At 46.3% G+C, this 23,918-nt stretch overlaps 1 protein-coding gene across 3 annotated transcripts in view; it reads left to right on the forward strand.

Moving 5' to 3' along the window:
- The first annotated feature begins 3,309 nt into the window (after positions 1-3,309).
- The window catches only part of DCAF8 (DDB1 and CUL4 associated factor 8), a 42,112-nt gene continuing 21,503 nt past the window's right edge, over positions 3,310-23,918 (forward strand). The window contains exons 1-5 of one of the 3 annotated variants that reach the window (XM_038586354.1): positions 3,310-3,345; positions 4,045-4,118; positions 17,743-17,817; positions 21,114-21,784; positions 22,698-22,838. In XM_038586354.1, coding sequence (XP_038442282.1) covers positions 17,769-17,817; positions 21,114-21,784; positions 22,698-22,838 — 861 coding nt within the window. In that variant the 5' untranslated portion in view covers positions 3,310-3,345; positions 4,045-4,118; positions 17,743-17,768. Of the gene's footprint in view, positions 3,513-4,044; positions 4,119-6,814; positions 7,031-17,742; positions 17,818-21,113; positions 21,785-22,697; positions 22,839-23,918 lie in introns of those variants that run through there. The other 2 variants (XM_038586353.1, XM_038586355.1) reach the window with 2 other exon arrangements.

Consider the following 23,918-nt stretch of genomic DNA (forward strand, 5'->3'; position numbering starts at 1 on the left):
AAAATAGAACTGGACATTTTTCCAAAAAAAACCCTCCCCCTGCTTCTCCCCCCTCCTGCCAGGAGTTCTAGCTCAGTAAATGGCATTACTATTTATCCTGTCGCTCAAGTCAAAAAACCTAAAATAGCTTGACTCTTTATCTTGCACTCTATATTGAATCTATTAACAAATCACCTCTGCCACCTTCAAAGTATGTCCTGAATCCAGCCACCTCCTACCATGTCCACTGCAACACTAGCCTTGCAGATCTTTTGCAATAGCTTCCTTCCTAACTGGTCTTTCAGCCTCTATTATGCCTCCCTGCAGGCAGTTTGCAAAGAATCAACCGGAGTAAATCTTTTCATTTATAAATCAGATCACGTCACTTACTCAGAACCCTCCATGGCTTTCTAGCACTTTGTCTCGAGATACAATCCAAAGTCCTCTCCTTGGTCTATAAATCTGGGAGTGATTTGGCTCCCGTCGTACTTCTCCAAACTAATTTCCTATCTGCCCTTTTGCCACACTGGCTTCCCTGCTGCTCTTTGGATACACCAAGCACACTCAGGCTTCAGGTCTTTTTTACCTTACTGTTTCCCCTGCCTGGAATTCTTCCTGTGTATATGATTCCCTCTCTCACTTCAAATCTCTTTTTTTTTTTTTAAAGATTTTATTTACTTATTCATAGAGACACACACAGAGAGGCAGAGACACAGGCAGAGGGAGAAGCAGGGAGCCTGACATGGGACTCGATCCTGGGTCTCCAGGATCGTGCCCTGGGCTGCAGGCGGCACTAAACTGCTGAGCCACCTGGGCTCCCCTCTCACTTCAAATCTTTATTCAAATATCACCTCAGCAGGGCCTTCCCTGAGCCCCCTCTGTAAAAGAGCACACCTACTCAATCCTGCTTTATTTTCCACTGGTCTTCATATCATCATTATTGTCAGTGTGACCCTGTCTTCCCCTTACACTCCCAACCCCTGTACTGAGAAATAAGCTGTGACTCCAAGAGTCTTGGTTGGTTTTATTCACTGCTTCAGCCCCAGTACCTAGAACAGGGCCTTACACACTATAGGAATTCAACAGCTGTTGATGGGGTGAATGGAAGAATGGATAGAATGGTAAGGCATCAGACAGCTACTTTGCACTTTGGTCCTCTTCTAGATACTGGAATTACAAAGATGAGAAGCCTAGTCCCTGCCGTTACAGAGCTTATATTTTAGTGGTATACTTAGGTTACAGACACATAATTATATGTCAAATGTTAACAGGTAAAAAAAAAAAAGTTAGAAAAAACAATGCAGAGTGAGAGGACAGAGGATGATGGTTGGAAGAGTCAAGAGCTGCCTCTCAGAAGTAGGATTTCAGTAGAGATATGACTGAGTGGAGAGAGCAAGTCTAGTAAAGATTGTGTAGGTGAGGGCCGCCCGGGTGGTTCAGCGGTTTGGTGCCTGCCTTCAGCTCTGGGGCATGATCCTGGAGACCTGGGATCGAGTCCCATGTTGGGCTCCCTGCATGGAGCCTGCTTCTCCCTCTGCCTGTGTCTCTGCCCCCCTCTTTCTCTCTGTTTCATGAGTGGATGATTAAAATCTTTAAAAAACAAAAAGATGGGATCCCTGGGTGGCGCAGCGGTTTAGCGCCTGCCTTTGGCCCAGGGCACGATTCTGGAGACTAGGGATCGAATCCCACATCGGGCTCCCGGTGCATGGAGCCTGCTTCTCCCTCTGCCTATGTCTCTGCCTCTCTCTCTCTCTCTCTGTGACTATCATAAATAAATAAAAATTAAAAAAAATCTAAACAAAACAAAACAAAAAGATTGGGTAGATGAATATCCCAAGAAGAGGGAACACATGTGGAAGCTCCAGAGATGGATCGTGCCTTGGCTGGAGTTAAGAGTGGAGAAGGGGGATCCCTGGGTGGCGCAGCGGTTTGGCGCCTGCCTTTGGCCCAGGGCGCGATCCTGGAGACCCGGGATCGAATCCTGCGTCGGGCTCCCGGTGCATGGAGCCTGCCTCTCCCTCTGCCTGTGTCTCTGCCTCTCTCTCTCTCACTGCGTGCCTATCATAAATAAAAAAATAAAAAATAAAAAAACAAAAAAAAAGAGTGGAGAAGGCCAATAAGGCTAGAGCAGAGGCAAGCTGTATGGAAGGAGATGAAATCAGAGAAATAGGTGCCAAATCAGGTAAGGCCCTCTTTGGAAGCAAGCCATTGTCATCACCTTTTTTTCTTTTTCCAATTGAGTGATGAGGAAGCTTTTGAGGCAATAATATGGGGAGTGGGGTGATATGACCTGACATATTTTAAAAGGTTACTCTGCCTGCCATCTGTTTTAACTGGCAGGTTAATAGTGGAAGTAGACAAACCAGCGAGGTGTCCTTTGCAATAGTCTAATATATAATGACTTAGAATAGGGAAGTAGCCATATGAGAGGTGAAAGGGGTCAGAGGCTAGCACCTGGCCCTCTGGTCAAAAATCCCTGTGCCCTGAAGGCACCTTTCCAGGCGACCTCTGCAAGATTCCTTCAGGTGTAGGAGGGGAGCAGAGCACGTCACCAGACCCGTTCTGCAGGGCCCGGGCACGACCCCCACCTCCCCACCTGCAGGGCCTGGAGCAACAGCCTCAGGAATAGCTCGCCTGCACCTTAAGCTTCCGAAATCCTTCTTTTAATTTGAAAACGGGTAAATGGAAACTCGGGGGCGGGGAGGGAGCGGCCTCGAGGGCGTAGAAACCACCGAAGAGGGATCCCTGGGTGGCGCAGCGGTTTGGCGCCTGCCTTTGGCCCAGGGCGCGATCCTGGAGACCCGGGATCGAATCCCACGTCGGGCTCCCGGTGCATGGAGCCTGCTTCTCCCTCTGCCTGTGTCTCTGCCTCTCTCTCTCTCTCTCTGTGACTATCATAAATAAATAAAAATTAAAAAAAAAAAAAAAAGAAACCACCGAAGAAAACAAGGTCCTCGAAGGAAGCGGGGTCTGCGGAGGAGACTCGGCGGCGGCGCCCGTTCCCCGTGCTGGCAGGCAGGGCGGACGCGGAGGCTGCCCCGGAGCCGCCCCCCGCCCCCCCCCACCTCCGCCGCGCCGCGACCCGGGGCAGCCCCGAACCCGCGCGGGTTCCGGCGGCGCCTTGGGGCCGGGGCCAGGCTCAGGCTCAGGCTCAGGCTCAGGCTCGCCTCCCGTTGTGCGCACGCGCCGCTGGGCCCCGCCCCGCCCCGCCCCTCGGCGTCCTGGGAGCCGCGAGCTCGCGCGACCGCTCTTCCCCAGCCCCCCCGCCCTCGTCGCAAACGCGGCCGGAAAGCGCGGCGGCGCAGGCGCAGGCGCCCAGAGCGGAGGCGGCGGCGGCGGCGGCGGCGGCGGCGGCCGCTGGCCAGTGTAAGATGGCGGCGGCGCTGGCGGCGGCAGCGGACGGGGCGGCCGGGCCTGGGACCGTCGGAGCAGCCGCTGGCGGAAGGATGACCCGAGGCGGGGAGCGGGCCGCCGAGCCCCGCCGGCTCCCGTGCTTGTAACCGCCCCGCGGACACCCCCCCCCGACCGACCCGGTCCGTGTCTCGTTCCGGCTTGGCCCGACCCCGAGCCCCCGGCGCGCCCCGCGTCGGCGTAGGTCGGGCCCCGGCCCCGGCCCCGGCCCCGGCCCCGCGGCTCAGGCGAGGCCCCGGCGCCAGCCCCGCGGGGAGGCCCGGCCGCGCTTGCCCGGCTCGGCGCGGGGCTGCCCCCGAGGCCGGCGCGGCGTCCGCGCGGGGGGCGTGCGAGCCCGGGGTGGCCGCCGGCGTGCGCGTGCGACCGGGGCGCCCTGCGGGTCCGAGCCGGGGCCGCCGCGCCCCTCCCCCACCGCGCCGGGCCCAGCCCTGGCCCGCGAGGCCGCGCGCGTCCCCTCGGAGGGCCGGCCCGGCGTGACCCCGCGCGCCCCCGCGCCCCCGGGGCTCCCCGGCCGCGCGTGCCCCGGTCCCCCCGGCGGCTCGTGCGCGTCGCCCCCCGCCCTGCGCGCGCTCTATCTCCGCGCGGCCGCGGGGCCCCGGCCCAGGTTCCTCCCGGACGCAGGCCTCCGCCGTGTAAACTTTTGACTTTTCTCAGCCCTCCAGTGACCCGACAGACGCGTTATCTCAGGACCCAGCCTGGCCCGCCCGCAGGGATAGGAGGAGGAGGAGGTGAGTAGGAGCTGAAGCATGCGCATCCCCGGGCCACGGCGGGCCCCACCCCGGTGTCCGGACGCCGGGCCCCGGGGCCGGGGTCTGGGGCGGGCCGGGTCGCAGCGCGGGCCCCAGCTCCCGCCCCAGCTCCCCGGGAGTCACTCTGGCCAGTTGCACGGGCCCGCGGGCGCCCCGACTCCCCGTCCCGCAACTGTTGCTGCGTATCTTCCAGCGACTCCGGCTAAGCCTGGAAGCGAATGCGCCCCCCCCGTCTCCCACTCCCTCCCTCCCTCTTCCTTTATGCCTCTGCCTCGTGCGTCGCCTCCGTGTGGATCGTGTTTCCTGCACTGTTAGAGGCTGGGAATTAACTTTGCCGGAGTTCCTGCGGCCGCGGCCTCTCGTCGAACCGGGTGTCCTCCCTCCTCAGGGCCCTGGGCCGCGCTAGTTATTTCTATTTAGAGGAGAATCTCGAGCTGCTTGTCACTAAAGCCGGGCAGGGACGCTGCCGTCAGCTGGTGCCCGAGTTCAGTCCACCCCGCGGAGTTACAGCTTGGCAGGAGACCGTAGCAAATAGGGTTAAAAAAAAAAATCTATCTATCTATCTATATATATATATAATGGTAACACCAGCCGCTCCTTTGGAGCTGCTCTGAAGAGTTCTCGGTCATCCTGTGCGTTCAGCAGCAGCAGCAGCAGCAGCACGGGCCGGGGCCAAACAGGGAGTCCGAACATACTGGTAGACAGGATTTTTTAACACTCCTAGGTTGTTTCTTTTTTCTTAGGTGTAGTGCTGTGGTTAAAGTCTGTGGGTTGTGACAGAGGAGCTGGGTGGCTCTGGGAGGTTGGGCCTGGCTGACTCTTAATTCCTTTACAGTTTGTACTTGGTGAGGGTTGTTTTGTTCTACGTGTTGTCCTGATTAGAAAACGAACTGGAGTAAGACTATATTATTGGTGGTCTGTATGTGTATCCGTGAGCTCTAAGGAGATAATACAGCCTTTGGACCTGGACAGACCCAAGTTTAAATACTGTGCTAAGATTTATTGGCCGTGTGACCTTGGGCAAGCTACTTAAACTTCTCTGACTCTTAATTTCCATATCCCTAAACGTGGGATAATGCCACTAACGTCCTGGGCTCATTGTTAGTATTGTATGGGGGAACTTACATGAAGCTCTTAGGTTATGCCTAACGTATGATAGACACTAAAGAAGAGTGTTCTCTGTCTCCCTTACATGTCGTTGCCATGGCTTTGAGGAAGGTCTGTGTTAGTTTACACTTCTTTGGATTCAGCTTTTTAACATGTTTTCCTTTTTTTTTTTCCCCCCTCCCCACTTTAAGTCATTTCTAATTGGTCAGCTTAGAGTTATACTTTGTGGATACACCCCTGGAGTTATCTTTTGAGCGTGATTGAGGTCCGTGTGGTGGGGTTCAAGACCAGAGGACAGTGGAAATACTAGATGTTAGTCTGTGTGTGTCTCCAGATGCATTTTTATTTTTTTTATTTTTTAAAGATTTTATCTATTCGTGATAGAGAAAGAGAGGCAGAGACACAGGAGGAGGGAGAAGCAGGCTCCATGCAGGGAGCCCAACACAGGACTTAATCCCGGGACTCCAGGATCGTGCTCTGGGCCAAAGGCAGGCGCTAAACCACTGAGCCACCCAGGGATCCCCCTTCAGATGCATTTTTAGACTAAACATCAGCACATCTCCATAGTCGATTGCTTCTTTCCTCTTGGTCTGTTAGCACACCTGATGAGCGTTGACACAAGGATTATAATTCTTTCCCTTGCTGCTTTGGTGGTGGTCACGGTCTCTGCTCCAGCTACCTGTTAGGCCTTTTCCTTTCGGCCTTGAATAGAATACATTTTTTTTTTTCCCAGGCTGTTGGGCACTGCAGTGATCCTCATCAATAGATTATCAGAGAACTAGATCATGAAAAGGTCTCCTTGTTCTTGGAAGTGAGTCTGGGGCTAGGGAGCAAGGAATGCAGAGCGTATTATTTCATCTCCCCAGCTGGACCATCTTAACAATACGATGGCATAGATGCAGGTTTTTAACTTTCTCTGTTGGCTATTCTTCTACATCTTTTGGGGGGAGGTAAGGGCACATTTAAACTAAAAGTGTTGATAATATTGCAGTGAAGTCAACTGTATTCATTCAGGCCAGTGGTCCAGTTAGAGTTGATCACCTTCCATTACCACCATCCAGGGTCTGAATTCTCCCAATTGAAAAGTAGACTTTTGGATGGAGGGTTTTGCAGTGGGCTGAAACTGCATTTTTATTATTTGTTTTTATGAGATCTGGAGATCTGTGTTGGGTAAGGGGTGGAGTTGGGAGGAGAGAAGGACGTATGTTGAAAGAGGCATAACTTTGTTCCTTATTACTCTCTGTGCCAGGGTAAGAATCCCTCCTCCCCCAGGCGTTTCACAGTCTGAGCTCCGGGTGCTATCTTTGTGTATAGTGAACCCCAGTGTTCTTGGTCTGTGGACCCCAACTGCAAAATTCTTAACCTTTCTGAACGTTATTTTGTATTTCAGGGCATTGCATAAGAATTGTCACATCTTATTAGGAAGTATTAGGAAGTGTCTTATTAGGAAGTATTTCCTAGTAGGGCTGAAGTGGGAGGCGAGGTTTGCTTATGAACTTTATTCTCACCACCAACCTGACAGGGCATTTTATACGGCAGTCTGTGGAATGTGTAGGAACCCAGTACCAGTGCTGTGATCTTTAGTGTTGACTAGGATCAACCTAAGACAGAAGCTTGTCTTCAGAGAGCGCTAAAAGAAAGCAGCCTTTTTGTTGCCAGTTTAAAACAATACTGACATTTCAAGAGCAAAAGGACTCTAGGAGAAGACGTTCTGCAGAAGCGCGCCCTGTTGTGGAAGTCTGAGGCCTTCAGGCTTTCACGCTCACAGTCCCTTGTTCTAGCAGGTGAGTTGCAGGCTTTTAAAATCGTGAAGTGACTAATTAAACTTTGTTTTCAGGAGATAGGTTTGTTTCTGGATTGTTTCTACCGTAGAAAAGTTATTCTAAACATGTCTAGGAATGGTCTAGATTATAAAAGACAGTTATCCAAACAGAGTTTTTCATTGCATAACATTGGCCTTGAAGTTTTTAAGATTGAATTAGCTTTTTCCTTTTTTAAAAAAAGCAAATTATCAGTAAGCCAAGATAATCTCCTTACCCTCACCCAGTCTGGAACCCTGGCCACTAACTGAAAGAATTGAATCAGCAACAGACGTGGAGGTGGTGACGTGTATCTTGATGTCAGAGCCAGATGCCAGTGATTTTAGTTTAGCTTTACGGTAACACTGAAAACTTTTCATCCTAATGTTTTTGTGAACGTGATAGAGAAACTTTGTCATTGTTACGATCGTCAGAAATTCTTGTTTACTTGATTCAGTTGTTTTCTTGGTGAAGAAAGTCCTTGAAAGGTCTTTGAAAGTTAGTGTGTAATGAATTTTGTGAATCGGTCACACTCCTTTACAGCAGTAGGCTTTTATCTCTGTCTCCATAGGATACAGTTTTCTGGGCCAGAAGCCCACTTTCTCAAGTACTGCCTCAACTTCTGGAATGTGTATGCTAAAGATAAATTAATGACCTGAGTCTGCTCTGAGTTTGCAGATAGGGCTTGGGGAGTTATTAATATGACAAAGATGGCATCTTATTAATGAAATGTAGTGTGTCTAATGGATTGGGTTATTGCAAGCATTGTTGGTATCACATCTGAGAGGTTAGGTATTTGCCCCTGTCCTCTGGTGGTACTGTTGAAGTTCTGACGTGAGGCATTCATGCTTGCCTCTCATGTCCTTTTGTTGTTGTTCTTGGTTTTTCTTATTAGCCATCTGGAAATCTGTAGACTTTACCTCGTGGTAGCCAGGAGGCTGTTTGTCTGGTGTACTTTAAGCCTCGCCACGTGATCTGACCTGTTTCTAACCTTATTTAGGACCCTGGCGTAAGGCTCTCTCCTCTCACCTAGTGCAGGTAGGAGAGCACTTCTTGATGTTTTTAGCTTTTCTGTTTTTATTGTTTTGTTGTCAGTTGTGTCTTTGGAGTATCACTCTTCCGTGTCCTTTCCCGTGATTAAAGAAAAATTTGAAGTGTGAGTGGTAAAAACTGGTAACGGGAGCTGGATTCTGATGTAAATGTAAATCATTTCATTGTGGAAATGCAGTGGAGTTTCATTAGAAATGACTTTTCCTTAGAATCATTTAAATCTAGGTAAATGGGCTTAAATGTTGTCATAAAAAGTTCCTTAGCTGTATGGCTGCAGACAGCACTTAAGAGTTAGAGTGCATTCCTAACATACTCTGAAATACTGTTGTTAGAATTAAAGCCAATAAACTATAAACACGGGACATGTGGTATTACCAACAGGGAGAGAAGGCATTCATCCAAAGGGGGAATGAAGCTCCTTGTGCATAGTATAGCCTCTGCAGGAATTCCTTGTTTCCTTCCTCCTCATCTGTGAGGACTGCTTTGAAGTGCTCATTGTGGCTCTCCAGCAAACCTTCAAGAGGGAGAACAACTGAGAGAGAGGGAGGCTTATATTTTGGGCACCTCAGTATGTTGCTTTACCATAGTTTGTAGAGCATGAATGTGCTCAAGAGATACTGACAGAGCCCCTTGATTCTTCAAGAGGCCAGTGAGAGCAGGTAAGCAGATCTCAGAGCCTTGGAACCGTGTCCTCGGTTGTGCACAGTGTTTGGAGGATTGTTGCTGAGTGGTGAAGCAGCCCAGGCTTCTCTAGGAAATGCCGTGGCGGGGGGGGGGGGGGGGGGGCAGAAGTGAGAAGCTAGAAAAATAATAAACATCTTTACCATGTACAGACAGGCTCTTTGCAAAATCCTTGTCTCTAATTCTCTAAACCAGCTCCTGCGGGGTAATGGACTTGTCCCATTTTATGGAAAGAGAAACAGACTTAAGTCTGTTATTAGACGGTGTGCTGTCTTCAGAAACCTGGGCTCTTCGTGGCCAACCGATGAAGCAAAAGCGCTGAAAGGAAGAGTTTAGTATTTCTTATAAAAGCATATGTAGGGCAGCCCCGGTGGCCCAGCAGTTTAGCGCCTGCCTTCGGCTCAGTGCCTGATCCTGGAGACCCGGGATCGAGTCCCGCGTTGGGCTCCCTGCATGGAGCCTGCTTCTCCCTCTGCCTGTGTCTCTGCCTCTCTCTCTCTGTGTCTCTCATGAATAAATAAAATCTTTAAAAAAAAAAAAAAAGCATATGTAAAGTATAAAAGGTCTATCCACGTGACAGTATGAATAAAAACATTTCTGAATTGTTTAAACATGGGTCTCAGGTTGTGATAAATTGGTAAGTTAATGAGTTTTTTGAGGAAATAACTTTAATGGACATAACCAGACTGCAAGAGATAGCTGGATCCTTTCCTGGTCCTTGAAGAGAGAGAGAACAGCGTTCTCCCTTCACAGCGGAGGAAACCCCACAGAACACTGCCTGACTCTCAGAGCCTCTCCTCGATCTGCATCTTTCTGTACTTCTCTGAAGCATTTGAAATGTGGATGGTCCCCAGTTCTTGAAACCTTTTTGTCCCTTGGCTTCCAAGATGTTTGATGCTCATTATTCCTTTTGTTCTTCTGTGCATTTTTTTGGTCTCCCTCTTATTTCTTTTCCTACAGGTAGGTATTCCCCAAGATTCCTCCCTTGGACTCTCTCACCTTTCTTGGGTACTTAAATTTTTGATTTTTTTTTTTTTCCCAGTGAGGTATAACTTATAAGGTGGTTGATTTTGAAGCTTCTCTGTACAGTAATTCCCAAGTCTGCATCTCTGACCCTAATTTCTCAAATTGCAGACCTGCATTTGTTTTCCACTACCTTCCTGATGTGTCAACTTGGATTTTAAACATAAAGTCAAATTCATCTCTTCTCCCACACATGCCAGCTTCTCATTTATGACACTGATTTCCCCTGGGCACCCAGAGTCAAGCTTGTCTTTTTGATTTTGGGGCTTCTGAAGAAGTGCTGTTGAAGCAGGTACTATCGGTTCCGCCTCGGCAGCATCCTCACATCCCTGCTTTTCATTTCTTCTGCCAGCAGCTTGGTGCTTTTTACCTCCACGACTAGGGGAGCTTTTGAACTTGTTTCTCCTTCCCTTTCTGTTTCAGTCTGTCTTCTTATCCTTGACAAAATAACCCTCCTGATTACTCAGCACACACGCACATCTTAACCAATCAGCTGCACCCTACCACCTGCCCCAAACATACCAGGTTTTTCATCTTCCATGTATTTGCTCATTCTTGGCCTGATGTTCTCAGCTTAATCCACTGAAATCCTGTCTTCCCTTCAAAGCTGAGATTATCTTTTTTCTTTTTTATGACACTGATGCTTATTATGTCATTTATATCATAGTTGTATACTCATTTTTCCTAATTGACGATTGGCTACAGAATGGATCAGGACTGCCCTGCCTGTATCTGTAGCTCCTGTGTTGCCTTGGAGGTTGTTGCATTACTAGCTTGTCTGTGTATGGATGGGCCACTGGGTGGTGCCAGAGGCCTAGAATTTGGGTTAACAAGGGCAGCTAGAGTGCTGGCAGATCTTCTGCACAACATGAATAGAGATTAATTTTCCTGATCCAGAAGCGTTTATAGTTTCTTTCTGCTCCTCTGTCCAGTTTACCAGAGGAGACAGTGCAGTCTGTTCACCTCCTCTAAGTACTCAGTGGAGAGTGGCACAGAACTAAAGGCCTACCCGCCCTGTAAACATGTTGTATGTAGTATGAGTTTCAGTTTCCTTGGGGTTATTCTTTGAATTTCAGTGCCTAAGGCTCTCTGATTAATAAACACCATACTGAAAAAAATAAATAAATAAATAAACACCATACTGTTGGGAGCGTGGTTGGCGGCGGGAGTCAGGAAAGTTGGCTAGAAGAACCGTTTATTGTGAAGTAGTGAAATAAGGTGAGGAGAATGAATTGAAAATGAGCCATTTCAGCTTGAAAACCACACTTGGGGTGGGAAAAGTAGGACTGGTCTATTCCAGATGGACCACAGAGCCCAGGGCAGAGAGGCAGATTTGTCCTGTGGATGAAGATTGGCCCTGAACAGCTGTCCTGTTATGGGTGTGTTGGGACATGTGTCCTCCCTAAAGGAGCCAGAGACTGTGTGGCTCTTGGATATCTGTTCTAATAATAATTGAAGTATTTTCTACCACCGTTTCTCAGTTTCAGAGGAGATTCTAAAACTTTGTCTACTTAAATATGGGTGTTGGTGTAGGGTAGTTGGGCACTTGAATTGCAGAGGGAGGCGCGCCAAACCAGACTGTTGGGCTTATATAAGTCACAGGGACTCTCAGGGTGGGGAGAGCTTGGGTCTTAGCAAAGGGATCGGGGATGGTAATGTTGTAGGTGTTGATGCTCCCATTGGGCCTGAGATGAACAAGAATTACCACACCCATTTTCTTAGACCCTAGACTCCAAAGGAATTAAAATGAAATTGAATTTGAGAGAAATTTAAAAAATAAAAAAAATTTTTTAAAAAGATTTTATTTATTAATTCATTCATGAGAGACAGAGAGAGGCAGAGACACAGGCAGAGGGAGAAGCAGGCTCCATGCAGGGAGCCCGACGTGGGACTCGATCCCCAAACTGGGATCACACCCTGGGCCCAAAGGCAGGCGCTCAACTGCTGAGCCACCCAGGGATCCTTAAAAAATAAAAATTAAAAAGCGTTAAGTAGGGACGCCTGGGTGGTTCAGCAGTTGACTGTCTACCCTTGGCTTAGGGCGTGATCCTGGTTCTGGGATCGAGTCCCACATTGGGCTTCCTATGGGGAGCCTGCTTCTCCCTCGGCCTGGGTCTCTGCCTGTGTCTCTGCCTCTCTCTCTGTGTTTCTCATGAATGAACAAATAAAATCTTTAAAAAGATAAAATAAAAAAATAAGTGTTAAGTGTACAAATCAACAGTACAACCACTGAAACTCTTTTAAACTGCTTGAAGCTACCGATACTTTTAGCTGTCTCCAAGACAGTGAGGTTGGAATCTTTTTATAAGTTTAGGATTCATCTTGTGTTTCATGGCGTTGCTGATAAATCATAGGTGCCTTCGGTCACAGCAAAACCCCTCCCATACCGGCTTTTTCAGATAAGGACTGATGTTTTGCTCTCACTTACTGTGGCATATTGACCATTTTAGCTAATTTCTATTAATAATCACAGTGTTGAGAATTGAGTGTTTTAAATTTTGTCCTCTATTTTTTTTTTTTTTTCCAGTAGGCTCTATGCTAGGCATGGAGCCCAGTACAGGGCTTGAACTCATGACCCTGAGATCAAGATCTGAGCAGAGATCCAAGAGTCGGATGCTTAACTGACTGGGCCACCCAGGCGCCCTGAGAATTTAGTATTTTTCACTTTAATTGTTGGTCTTTGTCACTTAGCACTTTCCCTGACTTTCTTCCCCTTACCTCCCTTCTCTTACTCCCTTTTATCGGCCACATTTCTTGAGGTATCATTTACATGTAAACATGTATGTAGTATGAATTTCAGTTTCAGTAAAATTTATGCCTTTTCTCAGTGACCCGTTTGGTGGATTCTGACAAACATGTAGTCCCATGACACTACGCTGGTCCAGGCATAGAACATTTCCATCACTTCCAGAAGTTTTCTTGTGCCTGTTCTTCCCTCACCCCCAGCAACCACTGTTTTGCTGTCTTTATAGTTTATATTTTTTTTAGCATGTCCCATGAATGGAATCCTATTATGTAGCTACTTGAGTCTTGCTACTTTGACTTAGTGTGACATATTTGCCACCTATCCACAGTGCTGTATCAGTAAGTCATTCCTTTTTATTGCTCAGTAGTATGCCAGTGTGCGGATGGACCACAACTTGTGTGTTATCCATGACCTGGCTGGAGGACATTTGGTTGTTCTCAGTTTTTGGTGGATCTAAATAAAGCCACTAAAAAAACATTCACCTGTAGGTGTCTGGATGGAGTACATACCCGAGTGGGGTTCCTGGGCTATATGGTAAGTTTGTGTTTGGCTTTATAAAAAAATTGCTGAACTGCTTTCCAAAGTGACTCTGCCGTTTTGCATTTCTCCCAGCAGTGTGTGGGACTTCAGTTGTTCCTCTCCTTGTTAGCACTCAATCAAGGAAGCTTATGTTATTATTTTAATAAATTTTAGCCATTCTAATAGGTATAGAGAGCTGTAGTATAGTTTTATTATATTTTATTATTATTTTAAAGATTTTATTTATTTATTCATGAGAGACACAGAGAGAGAGAGAGAGAGGCAGAGACACAGGCAGAGGGAGTAGCAGGCTCTTCGTCGAAGCCTGATGTGGGACTCGATCCCGGGACCATCACGCCCTGAGCCAAAGGCAGACGCTCAACCACTGAGCCACCCAGGCGTCCCTGTAGTGTAGTTTTAATTTGTATTTCCCTAAAGACTGATAATGTTGAGCATCTTTTCAGCTGATTGTTACTTAGCTGTGAGAAGTAGATTTTTGTCTGCTGCCCTCTATGAAATCTATTGCAGGTATTTTCTTCCAGTCCATAGCTTGTCTTTTCCTTTTCTTAGCGGCATCTCTCAAAGCATAAATTTTTATTTTGATATGTCCAGTTATTTAATTTTTTTCTTTCATAGTTTTTTTGTTTATTTTTTGAGTCCTGTCTTAAATATTTGCCTAACTTCTGTCCCAACATTATCTTCTTTGTTTTCTTCTGGAAGTTATATTGTTTGTGCTTTTACATTTTTTTAAGTTTTTTGTGTTTTTGTGTGTGGGTTTTTTTTTGCATTTGGATGTCCTGTTCTGGTGCACGTAGTCTCTTGCACAAATCTTTCATCAATATTAGGAAAAAAAAGAAAGCAGCCTCAGGGGTTTTAAACAAGAGATATTTGGTACCTCTTCCACAAAATATTTTTATACTCTGTATTAATTGTCCTTTTGCTTCGTTTTTAGTTAATAATTTGTCATATATTTGGTTAAGAATTTAAAGTCTTTTTATTAGCACAAGAGAAATCTAGGTCACTGGAATTTCTTGGGTAGAAATTAAAATGACACCTGGATCTTTTTTTCCCCCATCCCCCAATAGTTTACTCTTTAACCTTCAGTTTGGCAAGGGTTATGGTTATTTTTAGAGTGTAGGCAGTTGAGCTAATCTAATTAAACTCCCCCAGCTACCTGGGACAGTCAGCTCATCAGCTCTTCCAAGCTCACATTGGTTTGCTCTGGACTGGATTTTACATGGAAATTGGTCAAGGTAAAAGCAGTGGATTTGTTGGGAATATAGTGCATTAAAGAATGAAGAAGGTAATTTTTTTTTTTTTTTTTTTTTTTTTTTGAAGAAGGTAATTTATGTTTAGGTCAGGTATGGTCCCTAACTTCTGATCGCAAAATAAGGTTATATTCTTTGGTAATGAAAGAGATTCTAGAGTGGCTCCTACCCTTTGAGACCTAGGGTACCGTCAAAGCATCCTAGCCTGCTTTAGTTTGGATACTTTAATTCCTGTCCCAGAGTTGAGATGGTTTTAAGTTTCTTCATTCTGATAGAAATGTGTATGATTAAAAATAACAGGTCATTTCCAAAGTGACTGTATTTTTTTTTTTTTTTTTACTGTATTGTCATCATTTCTTGCCTTTTTAGAAAAGTGGCCCTTGGCATGGGGGAGGGTGTACCAAGGGGTATTGGAGATGGGCCAGTGATGTATAGAAAAAGCAAGTTGGGATTTCTATTTTTTTTCCTAGAAAAATTAAACTTAGTATTTGATGTGGTTTGATTAGTTGTGTATATGTACGTATACAAGTGTTGAGGATTTATGGTAAAAATTTTCACTGATGGGGTTTATAGTCAGTTTTGAGACCACTGCTCCAGAGTATCCTTCTGCACAATCTTTAACATAAAATTCTACTTATCTGTATCCTCTTTGGAATTATTAATACTATTTTACCCCCCAAAAAAAATGAAGTCTGAGAAGATTAAGTAGCTCATCCATGGTCAGAAAGGATGCTACTGGCTGAGATACTACAACCTTGGACTAATTTTCAATCTAGAACTAATTTTGCTAAACTCTGTGGCCCCTAAATTGTGACCTTTAGAAGCTATCTGCCTACCAACTCCGTGGTTAAACACAGTTGGCATAGGCATTTGCAGGCTTGTCCCTGCTTCTGAATTTAGTAATACATTTCTGTCAACTTCTCCCCAAAAGATCTCTTTTTGCAAGTACCTTAAGCCATTTTCCCCAAAAGGCAGATCTTTCAACCTCTCAATATGGGTTGAACCGTATGGCTCTGCTTTTCCCGCCTCAGGGCTAGGAGCTTTGGCTCCTCCTGGTCATGGAGGCTGGGAAAGCAAGTGTATTTCCTAGTGCCCGTATGCGTCTACAGCTCGGGCAGTCTGGGCTTCTGTAGGAATTGATGCAATTTGATTTTGAGAGAGGGTTTCTGGAGCCACTTTCTTCTTTAGAAGATGATAATGGTGGGGTGAAAAATATGGCTGGTATGGTTGCGAGTTTTGCTTCTGGAGGTGAGAACATCGAATCTCTTCTCAGTTGACCAGAACGTGTGCTTAATGACCCGAGTTTTTAATCTTTTTTTTTTTTTTTTTTTTTTAAGATTTTACTTACTTACTTACTTACTTACTTATTTATTTATTTATTTATTTATTTATTATGAAAGACACAGAGAGAGAGGCAGAGACACAGGCAGAGGGAGAAGCAGGCTCCATGCAGGGAGCCTCATGTGGGGCTTGATCCCGTGTCTCCAGGATCATGCTCGAGCCAAAGGCAGACGCTTAACTGCTGAGCCACCCAGGCATCCCCCAAGTTTTTAATCTTAACAAGGTAGCACACTTGTTTTTCCCGCCTCAAAGGACTTTTTGCAGTTAATATAATTAACTTAAACCCTAGATGGGGAAGAAGATATTGCTGAGATTCTCAAGAATAAATACAGGGACTACCAATGGGAAAAGGCCAGTGCTGTGTGAGGAATGCTGTACAAAAATACCTCCTTGGAGTAGGAGGAGGAAAACAGCCTACTCTGCAAACCGTTCTTCGCTGTTGTTTTTGACGTGGCTTCACAAATCTGTGCTTTGTTGGCGTTGTCTCCCAGCACCCTTCCAGGTCCTTCCTTGGACTCAGCCTCAGCCTGCCCGTGCATTATTTCCACCCCCCCGCCCTGGCCTGCCAAGCAAGCTTTGGGCAGCTGTCTCCTGGCAGGGGACAGTTTTTGAAGCAACTTGGATTTCTGTAGAGGAGAGTAGGGGGTCAGGATAAGGATGAGGCTGCTTCTGGGATAATTGTTATGTGAATGAAAGGGCTGTTGAAAGATTAGAAGCCAGTGTGCCTGGGTACGAGGACTGGAGTCATAATCATACTTTGTCTTTGACCAGTGCCTTTTGTCTAGGCACTGAAAGGGCTTAACAAAATTCTGGTCTGAATAATATTATTCTTTGCTCTTTGGAATTTGCTCGAGGTGGGAGTGAGGCCCTGTAAAAATAATGAATGTGTTAACAGTGGTATGAAAGGAGAAAAGCTAGGTACCCAGATTGCCAGATAGGACTTTTCTAAACAGATCTGGTGAAAGTTGGTGGAATTGGGTAGAAGAACATTTGCCGTTTTTAAAGTGGACTGAGATAGTTTAATGGAAATGTGGCCTTTACAAGCTTCTTCCCCAGCTGACTTAGTTGTAAAAGGAAAAAAAGAAATCTTTTAGGTTCTTTCTTGGGGAGAGGGTGCTCCTGAATTCTAATTTGGCTCTGTTGCTTATAATTCTTCATTAATATCTGTGCCTGTGAGCTTGAAGCTTGGCATCTGAGTGAACCTAAAGCCCAGGCTCTCACCCCAACAGCTTGGTCTCTTCTGTCTCTGTTGATTTGTGTGTAATGTGATATTCAGAGTCTGGCCCCCTTGTTCATGTTACGAAGACAAGTCTTTCATAGAATTTATGGGTGATCCATCTGACTAAATTTGCAACAGAAGATTCTTGCCTAGAGGGCAAGGCTGAAGGTAGCTTTCTAGGTTATGGTCCTCTGTGTGCAGTACCTGTCACTGGGTATGTGCTGGCACAGGTGGTATCTCAGTTCCTTCTTTCTCATCTCAGAAATCACTGCCAGCTACTCAGTAAAGAGATGGCAGTTGAGGGACCCCCTGGTGGCTCAGCAGTTTAGCGCCTGCCTTTGGCCCAGGACGCAATCCTGGAGTCCCAGGATCGAGTCCCGAATTGGGCTCCCTGCATGGAGCCTGCTTCTCCCTCTGCCTGTGTCTCTGCCCTCCACCCCCCCTCCCCCCGTGTCTCTCATGAATGGATGAATAAAATCTTTAAAAAAAAAAAAGAGAGATGGCAGTTGACCTCTCAAAGATATGTTCTGTTATGAAATTTAGACATGGGGGATGGGGCCCTGGTATGATTGTCAGGAGCTAATGAGCCCTGTTGAGCACACACTCAAAAAAATCTTCTTTTTCTTTTTAATTTTTTAAAGCAATCTCTACACTCAATGTGGGGCTCGAACTTATAGCCCTGAGAGCAAGAATCACGTGCTCCACTAACTGAGCCAGCCAGGCGCCCCTCAGAAAAATCATTCTTATGAAAATGACAAAGGCTGTGTGCATGGTTAAATGTCCTGGCTCTTTTATCTTCTCTTCTAGATTATTTCGTAATTATTTCATTTTCTTCCTCTCCTAAATGCAGGCTGGCCACAATAAACATCATTCAAGATGTCCAGCAAAGGGAGCAGCGCAGATGGCAAAACAGACTTAGCCAATGGTAAGGAGCTACCTGAGGTTCTCTTCCTTCCCCAAAGAAAGTGGAGACCTGGATTTTAGCGGAGGAAATCTTTCCTAAGAGTGGACCCTTCCTGTGTTTTATGTGTAGGACACTATGCAGGAGACACCTTGGACTATCCGGTACTTTTGTTCGTTCAACTTCTCATTGTTTCCAGAAGATCAGTAATAGAGCTGTGCCATTAGGAGGAGTTCAGGTAGTTTGGAATTCTGAAAAGTGGTAAGAGTGGATGAAACCTAGGAAAGAAAGATCAGTTGGTGGTGGAAATAAGGGAGTTGTGGGAAGGTGAGGTTCCCCAGTTGTGATAAGAGGTCTCTTTCTACAGCAGGTCCTAGTTTGGTAGAGACAGCAGACAAGAGATGAAGTTACAGCCCACACTGACTGGAGTGAGGGCTGGCCTGCATTCTTTGTGGGGTCTGGCTGGGTGTGAACTCACTGGGTCCAGGGCCCGTTTGAAGGTTTTGGTAATGGTTTATTTGATCAGTGCTTCAACCCTGGGCCAGCTTCTAAACTAGAGACATGTCCTTCAAATGGATATAATTGGACAGCATAGAGTTCAGCATTCCTCAGCACATTGCAGGTCAGGATTATAGGCTCAATTCTAGTTGATGTGATTGTAGAGCAACGACATTGAGTAAGGGAAAGTGAGATTTTTCAACAACCTGGTTTATTGCCCCTGTGTTCTCTTAGCAGTGCTGTTCGTTCATCTCTGTAAAAGAAAGTGATTGAGATTCTTCACTGGGTTCATTTGAGAAACTCAGGTTTGAGGTATATAATTGATTTGGAATTTGGCCATTAGCCAGATCAGGCATTAGCAGACTGTGGCCTGCAGGCCAGATCCAGCCACCCACTGTTTTTGTAAAGTTTATTGGAGCACAGTCATGCCTTATTCACATGGTGCTTATGGATGCTTTTGTGCTCTAACAGTGGAGCTGAGTACTTGTGACAGATCCATATGGCCTGTGAAGGCCCTCTACAGAAAAAAATTGCCAACCTCTGGATCTTGGTCATTGACTGTTAGGGTCCTGTTGCTGAGCTTGTAATTTGCTGGCCCTTACATTAATGCGGTAGGGCCTCCAAGTCGTCTTGATTGGCTAATCATAACTTTAACAAGAAATGCTGGGAGCTTTGGTGTTTCAGTTTTCCTCATCTGCAGAAGTGAAATGTGTGGTGTTTTATCCTTTCTCACCACTCCCAGTTTCAAAGCCAATTGTATTTGAGAAACCACAACTACTAATCTTTCTCAGTATTCACAGCAGTCTCAGCAAGTGTGGTTCCTAGGGGCGAATTGCTGCACTTTCCCCCTTTTTCTTCCAGTTCCTACACCCGTTTGTTTTCATGCTGGGATCTTAGTTGTGGTGCTTTCTGAAAAGAGCTGTTTATGAGTCTCCCAACCTTCAGTCACCACTTCAACCAATGCGTTTGTATTGTTCATCAGTTTTCTGTGTCGGGTTTTGCCTGAGAGTTTGTCGTGCGGAGGTTCCATTGCTGCAAAGATCTTTGGAAATTACTGCTCTACTCCAGGTGACTAAGTTGTCAGGCGCTACTTGGAATCCTTTCAGCATCCTTGTGGGGTTGGATAGCTCCTACCAGAGTTTCACATAGCTGGTCTGCTGTTGCTAACAGCCTTTACTTCTGGCAAGGTAAAGTCTGTCATCAGGAAAGGAGACTGTGAACGGTACTTAAAGTCCTCATTCCTGCCTTCCTTCCTTCATACCTTGGCTTCAGTGTGGAAGTTATGGTCATATTGGCCAGAGTGCTCTTTTTTTTTTTTTTTTTTAGATTTTTTTTTCTTTCTTTTTTTTAGATTTTTAAAAATTTATTCATGAGAGACATAGAGAGGCAGAGGGAGAAGCAGGCTCCATGCAGGGAGCCCAATGTGGGACTCTATCCTGAGTCTCCAGGAACACACCCTGGGCTGAAGGCAGGTGCTAAACTGCTGAGCCACCAGGGCTGCCTCAGAGTGCTCATTGAAATATGATTTGCCTGTTGCTAGGTAGGCGAATGCAGTGTCTAATTGTCAGGGATGAGAGTGCTCAAAGTGACTCCGTTCTGTTACAACCACCAACATGGCAGACTTAGAATATGGTGAACTTTCTTTCTCAGATACCACTCACGAAGCCCTGCTTTTCGTCAATTTTGCATATGCTTCCTTTTTTTTTTTTTTTTTTAAGATTTTATTTATTCATGAGAGACAGAGAGAGAGGCAGACACAGGCAGAGCAAGAAGCAGGCTCCATGCAGGGAGCCTGACGTGAGATTCGATCCCCGGTCTCCAGGATCACACCCTGGGCTGAAGGCGGCGCTAAACCACTGAGCCACCCGGGCTGCCCTTGCATATGCATCCTAATAAAACTCTACCTGGATAAAAAAAAGTTCCAAAAAAAAAAAGACTGTAACTAAAAGTCCTATTAACATTATTAAATTAATAGAAATCAGAATACATCTATTCGTAAAAAGTTAACCCATTCTAATGGTCAGAATCCCCACGTGTCCCTTCTACTTCTTCCTGGATTGCTATTGGATTTTAGGACCTCAAGAAATTAGGATTTAGAAAGTAGGAGGTAGTGGTGCTTTCTTTAAGTAGGAAATCTTTCAACTCCACACCCATTGTCAGAGTGATTTTAATCCGCTATCTTGTATCCTCTAAGAAGATGACTATACCAGCTCTTCCTGGGGATGGCTATTCTTTTTGTCTTTTTTTTAATTTTATTTTATGATAGTCACAGAGAGAGAGAGAGAGAGAGAGAGGCAGAGACACAGGAGGAGGGAGAAGCAGGCTCCATGCACCGGGAGCCCGACGTGGGATTCGATCCCGGGTCTCCAGGATCGCGCTCTGGGCCAAAGGCAGGCGCCAAACCGCTGCGCCACCCAGGGATCCCTTCTTTTTGTCTTATATTCAGTTTAATTCTTTGCTGTGGCTGCTGGATGTGTGTCCAGCAGAACTGAGCTTCAGGTGGTTGTATAGGATGTACTTCCACACAGCTGCCCATGCTTTGCAAGATAGACTCTTAGGCTGTCCTACAGTTCTTCACTTATAGTGAAATACCTTTGTTTGCATGTGGCTTTGGTCTTAATCTTTTCAGTTTTTTGTCCTTTCTCAGATTCCTGCCCAGAAGTTAGTTTTTATAAGCATTTGAAAAAAACACCTTAACCAGAGTTGGTTTCTGGGTCTTTTGATGTGATGATTTCTGGGACTAAGGAGGGGCTATGCTTCTGATCACTATCCCATTTCCTTATTTTCCCCCCCTCACCCACTCATTCCTCACTAACCTGCAGGAAGCCTGTCTAGCAGTCCAGAGGAGATGTCTGGCGCTGAGGAGGGGAGGGAGACATCCTCAGGCATTGAAGTGGAAGCCTCGGACCTGAGCTTGAGCTTGACTGGGGATGATGGTGGCCCCAATCGCATCAGCACAGGAAGTCGGGGTACAGATACAGAGAGCTCAGGTGAAGACAAGGACTCTGACAGCATGGAGGACACTGGCCATTACTCCATCAATGATGAAAACCAAGTCCATGACCGCTCAGAGGAAGAAGAAGAAGAAGAGGAGGAGGAGGAAGAGCATCCTCGGCGCCGTGTCCAGCGGAAGCGGGCCAACCGTGACCAGGACTCGTCAGATGATGAGCGGGCCCTGGAGGACTGGGTGTCTTCAGAGACATCCGCCCTGCCCCGACCTCGCTGGCAAGCCCTTCCTGCCCTGCGGGAGCGGGAGCTGGGTTCCAGTGCCCGTTTTGTATACGAGGCTTGTGGAGCAAGAGTCTTTGTGCAGCGTTTCCGCCTACAGCATGGGCTTGAGGGCCATACTGGTTGTGTCAACACCCTGCACTTTAACCAGCGCGGCACCTGGCTGGCCAGTGGCAGCGATGACCTGAAAGTGGTGGTTTGGGACTGGGTGCGGCGGCAGCCAGTACTGGACTTTGAGAGCGGCCACAAAAGCAATGTCTTCCAGGTGAGGCAGGGGAGCAGAACAGCAGTAGAGAAAGTCAGGCAGGAGTTAGAAAAGCCTGAGGTGCCTAGAGTGGGAGCTGATAGTGAGATGTGGTAGGAATTAAGGCAGCAGGATTCAGTCCTCGCGTGCTCCCACGATGACTTAGAGGGGTTAAATGCACTAAGCGACCAATGACAACCTTTTATTTTTCCTAAGCATAGAGGTGTTTGGAAGTCATCAGGAAGGTACTAAGTGTGCCCTAGTAGAAGGCATGCAGAGTAAGAACAGAGGCTCTTGAACCAGACTGGGTTTAATTCCTGGTCCTGCACCTATTAGCTTCATGATCTTGGGCAAGTTATTTAATGTCTGTCTTTGGTTTACTTATCTGTAGTGTAGAGCTAGTAACACAGAAGACCATGAGGGTTAATAATGATAGAGGTTAAGCAGTGTAAAACCATGCCTGGTGCTTTCTGAACATCTGATGAGTATTAGCATTATTGTTCTGTTTCTTCATCAGCCCTCTCCATCATCTTGGTACTAGCACTGATTCCTAGGCATAATCTCTTCCCCAGTATCCTCTCTGTTTTCCTTTGTCATTGTAGCAAATTTGTTTGCTTTCTGAATTAAGATAGATTTTCCTCCTTTTTTCCTTACATTTTCCCCTAGTAGGCATAGTCCTAGTTCACCTGAGCGCTTTATCCTATACCAGGTCCTTGCAGTGTCAACTGAGATACTCTTCTATCAGAAGGTTTTCCTCCCTCTTCTTTAACTCTTAGAAGAAATTGGACTTGAGCCAACAGTAAGACTAGGAGAGCTAAGTTTCCAGCTGTTGTGCAACCAAGGGGATAGATTGGGGTTGTTATTACAGTCTTTCCCTCTCAAATTCACCTCCTCAATTTCTTTCGTATATCCCTTTTTTTCATGAACATCCCAGGCCAAGTTCCTTCCTAACAGTGGTGATTCCACCCTGGCCATGTGTGCCCGTGATGGGCAGGTGCGGGTAGCAGAGCTATCTGCTACACAGTGTTGCAAGAATACGAAGCGTGTGGCCCAACACAAGGGAGCGTCCCACAAGGTAAGTAAGCTTTGCTCCCACAGTTGTGCAGTCCAGCTGCTCAGGCATCTCAGCCAGGACCTTCCTAGATCTCTGCCTATGTGTGTCCTGTCATGATCACCTGCTTCACTTCTTCCAGTCCTAAAATTTGTAGATAAGAAAGGAGAAGTAACAACCACCCTAAACTTCTTGGAAGTATTTGAAAGCTCTCTAGATCTTGCGTGTACAGTATTCAATTAATTATGCCTAACCCCTAAGCTGACCAATGGTCGGTTTGGAAGTCCTTGAGGTCTCCTTTGCCTTCCTCTTAAATTTACTTTGCTTGTATCTAGAACACCTTAATAGCTCCAAGGTCCTGGTGGTTGGCTCCTCACATGTGAGAGCTCCAACTTTTCTCCTAGGTCTCAGGGCACAGACAGCACTATTTCTGGAAGCCCTATTTAGGACTGGGAATATAGGACAGACAGTCATAGGGGCATGGGTGAGGAGCTGAGGGCTGCCTTGTCTCAGAGTGGTCATGCTGTAGAGGCGGGTGGCCCTCTCTTAGAAACTCTAAGCTAATATATAGGTGGACCTGGAATATCCTTTTCTAGTCCAGATGGCTCAGAAAATAAGAAAGTTACCTATTTCTTTGATTTTTAAGCCTACTACCTTCAACCCATTAGTTAACTAATTTTACAACTAAGATGTAGAGAGTAAAAAACTTGGGCATCATTTCTCTCCCTGAGAGTGGAATTGATTTTATTTGAGAATAACCCTCTTTGGGATCCCTGGGTGGTGCAGCGGTTTAGTGCCTGCCTTTGGCCCAGGGCGCGATCCTGGAGACCCGGGATCGAATCCCACGTCGGGCTCCCGGTGCATGGAGCCTGCTTCTCCCTCTGCCTATGTCTCTGCCTCTCTCTTTGTGTGACTATCATAAATAAATAAAAAAATTAAAAAAAAAAAAAAGAATAACCCTTTTTAATGGTTGAAGTTTTTCTTTGGTATCACTATTCAGATCCCTTGGGGACTTAGTTGAAATAAGAAAACTCTTGTCCTTTTGACTTGTATAGAATAAAACAAGCTATAACTAATTCACATAGAACAAGAGTGAATGGGTTT

The sequence above is a fragment of the Canis lupus genome, chromosome 38 (assembly GCF_011100685.1).
Source record: "Canis lupus familiaris isolate Mischka breed German Shepherd chromosome 38, alternate assembly UU_Cfam_GSD_1.0, whole genome shotgun sequence".
Lineage (NCBI taxonomy): Eukaryota > Metazoa > Chordata > Mammalia > Carnivora > Canidae > Canis > Canis lupus.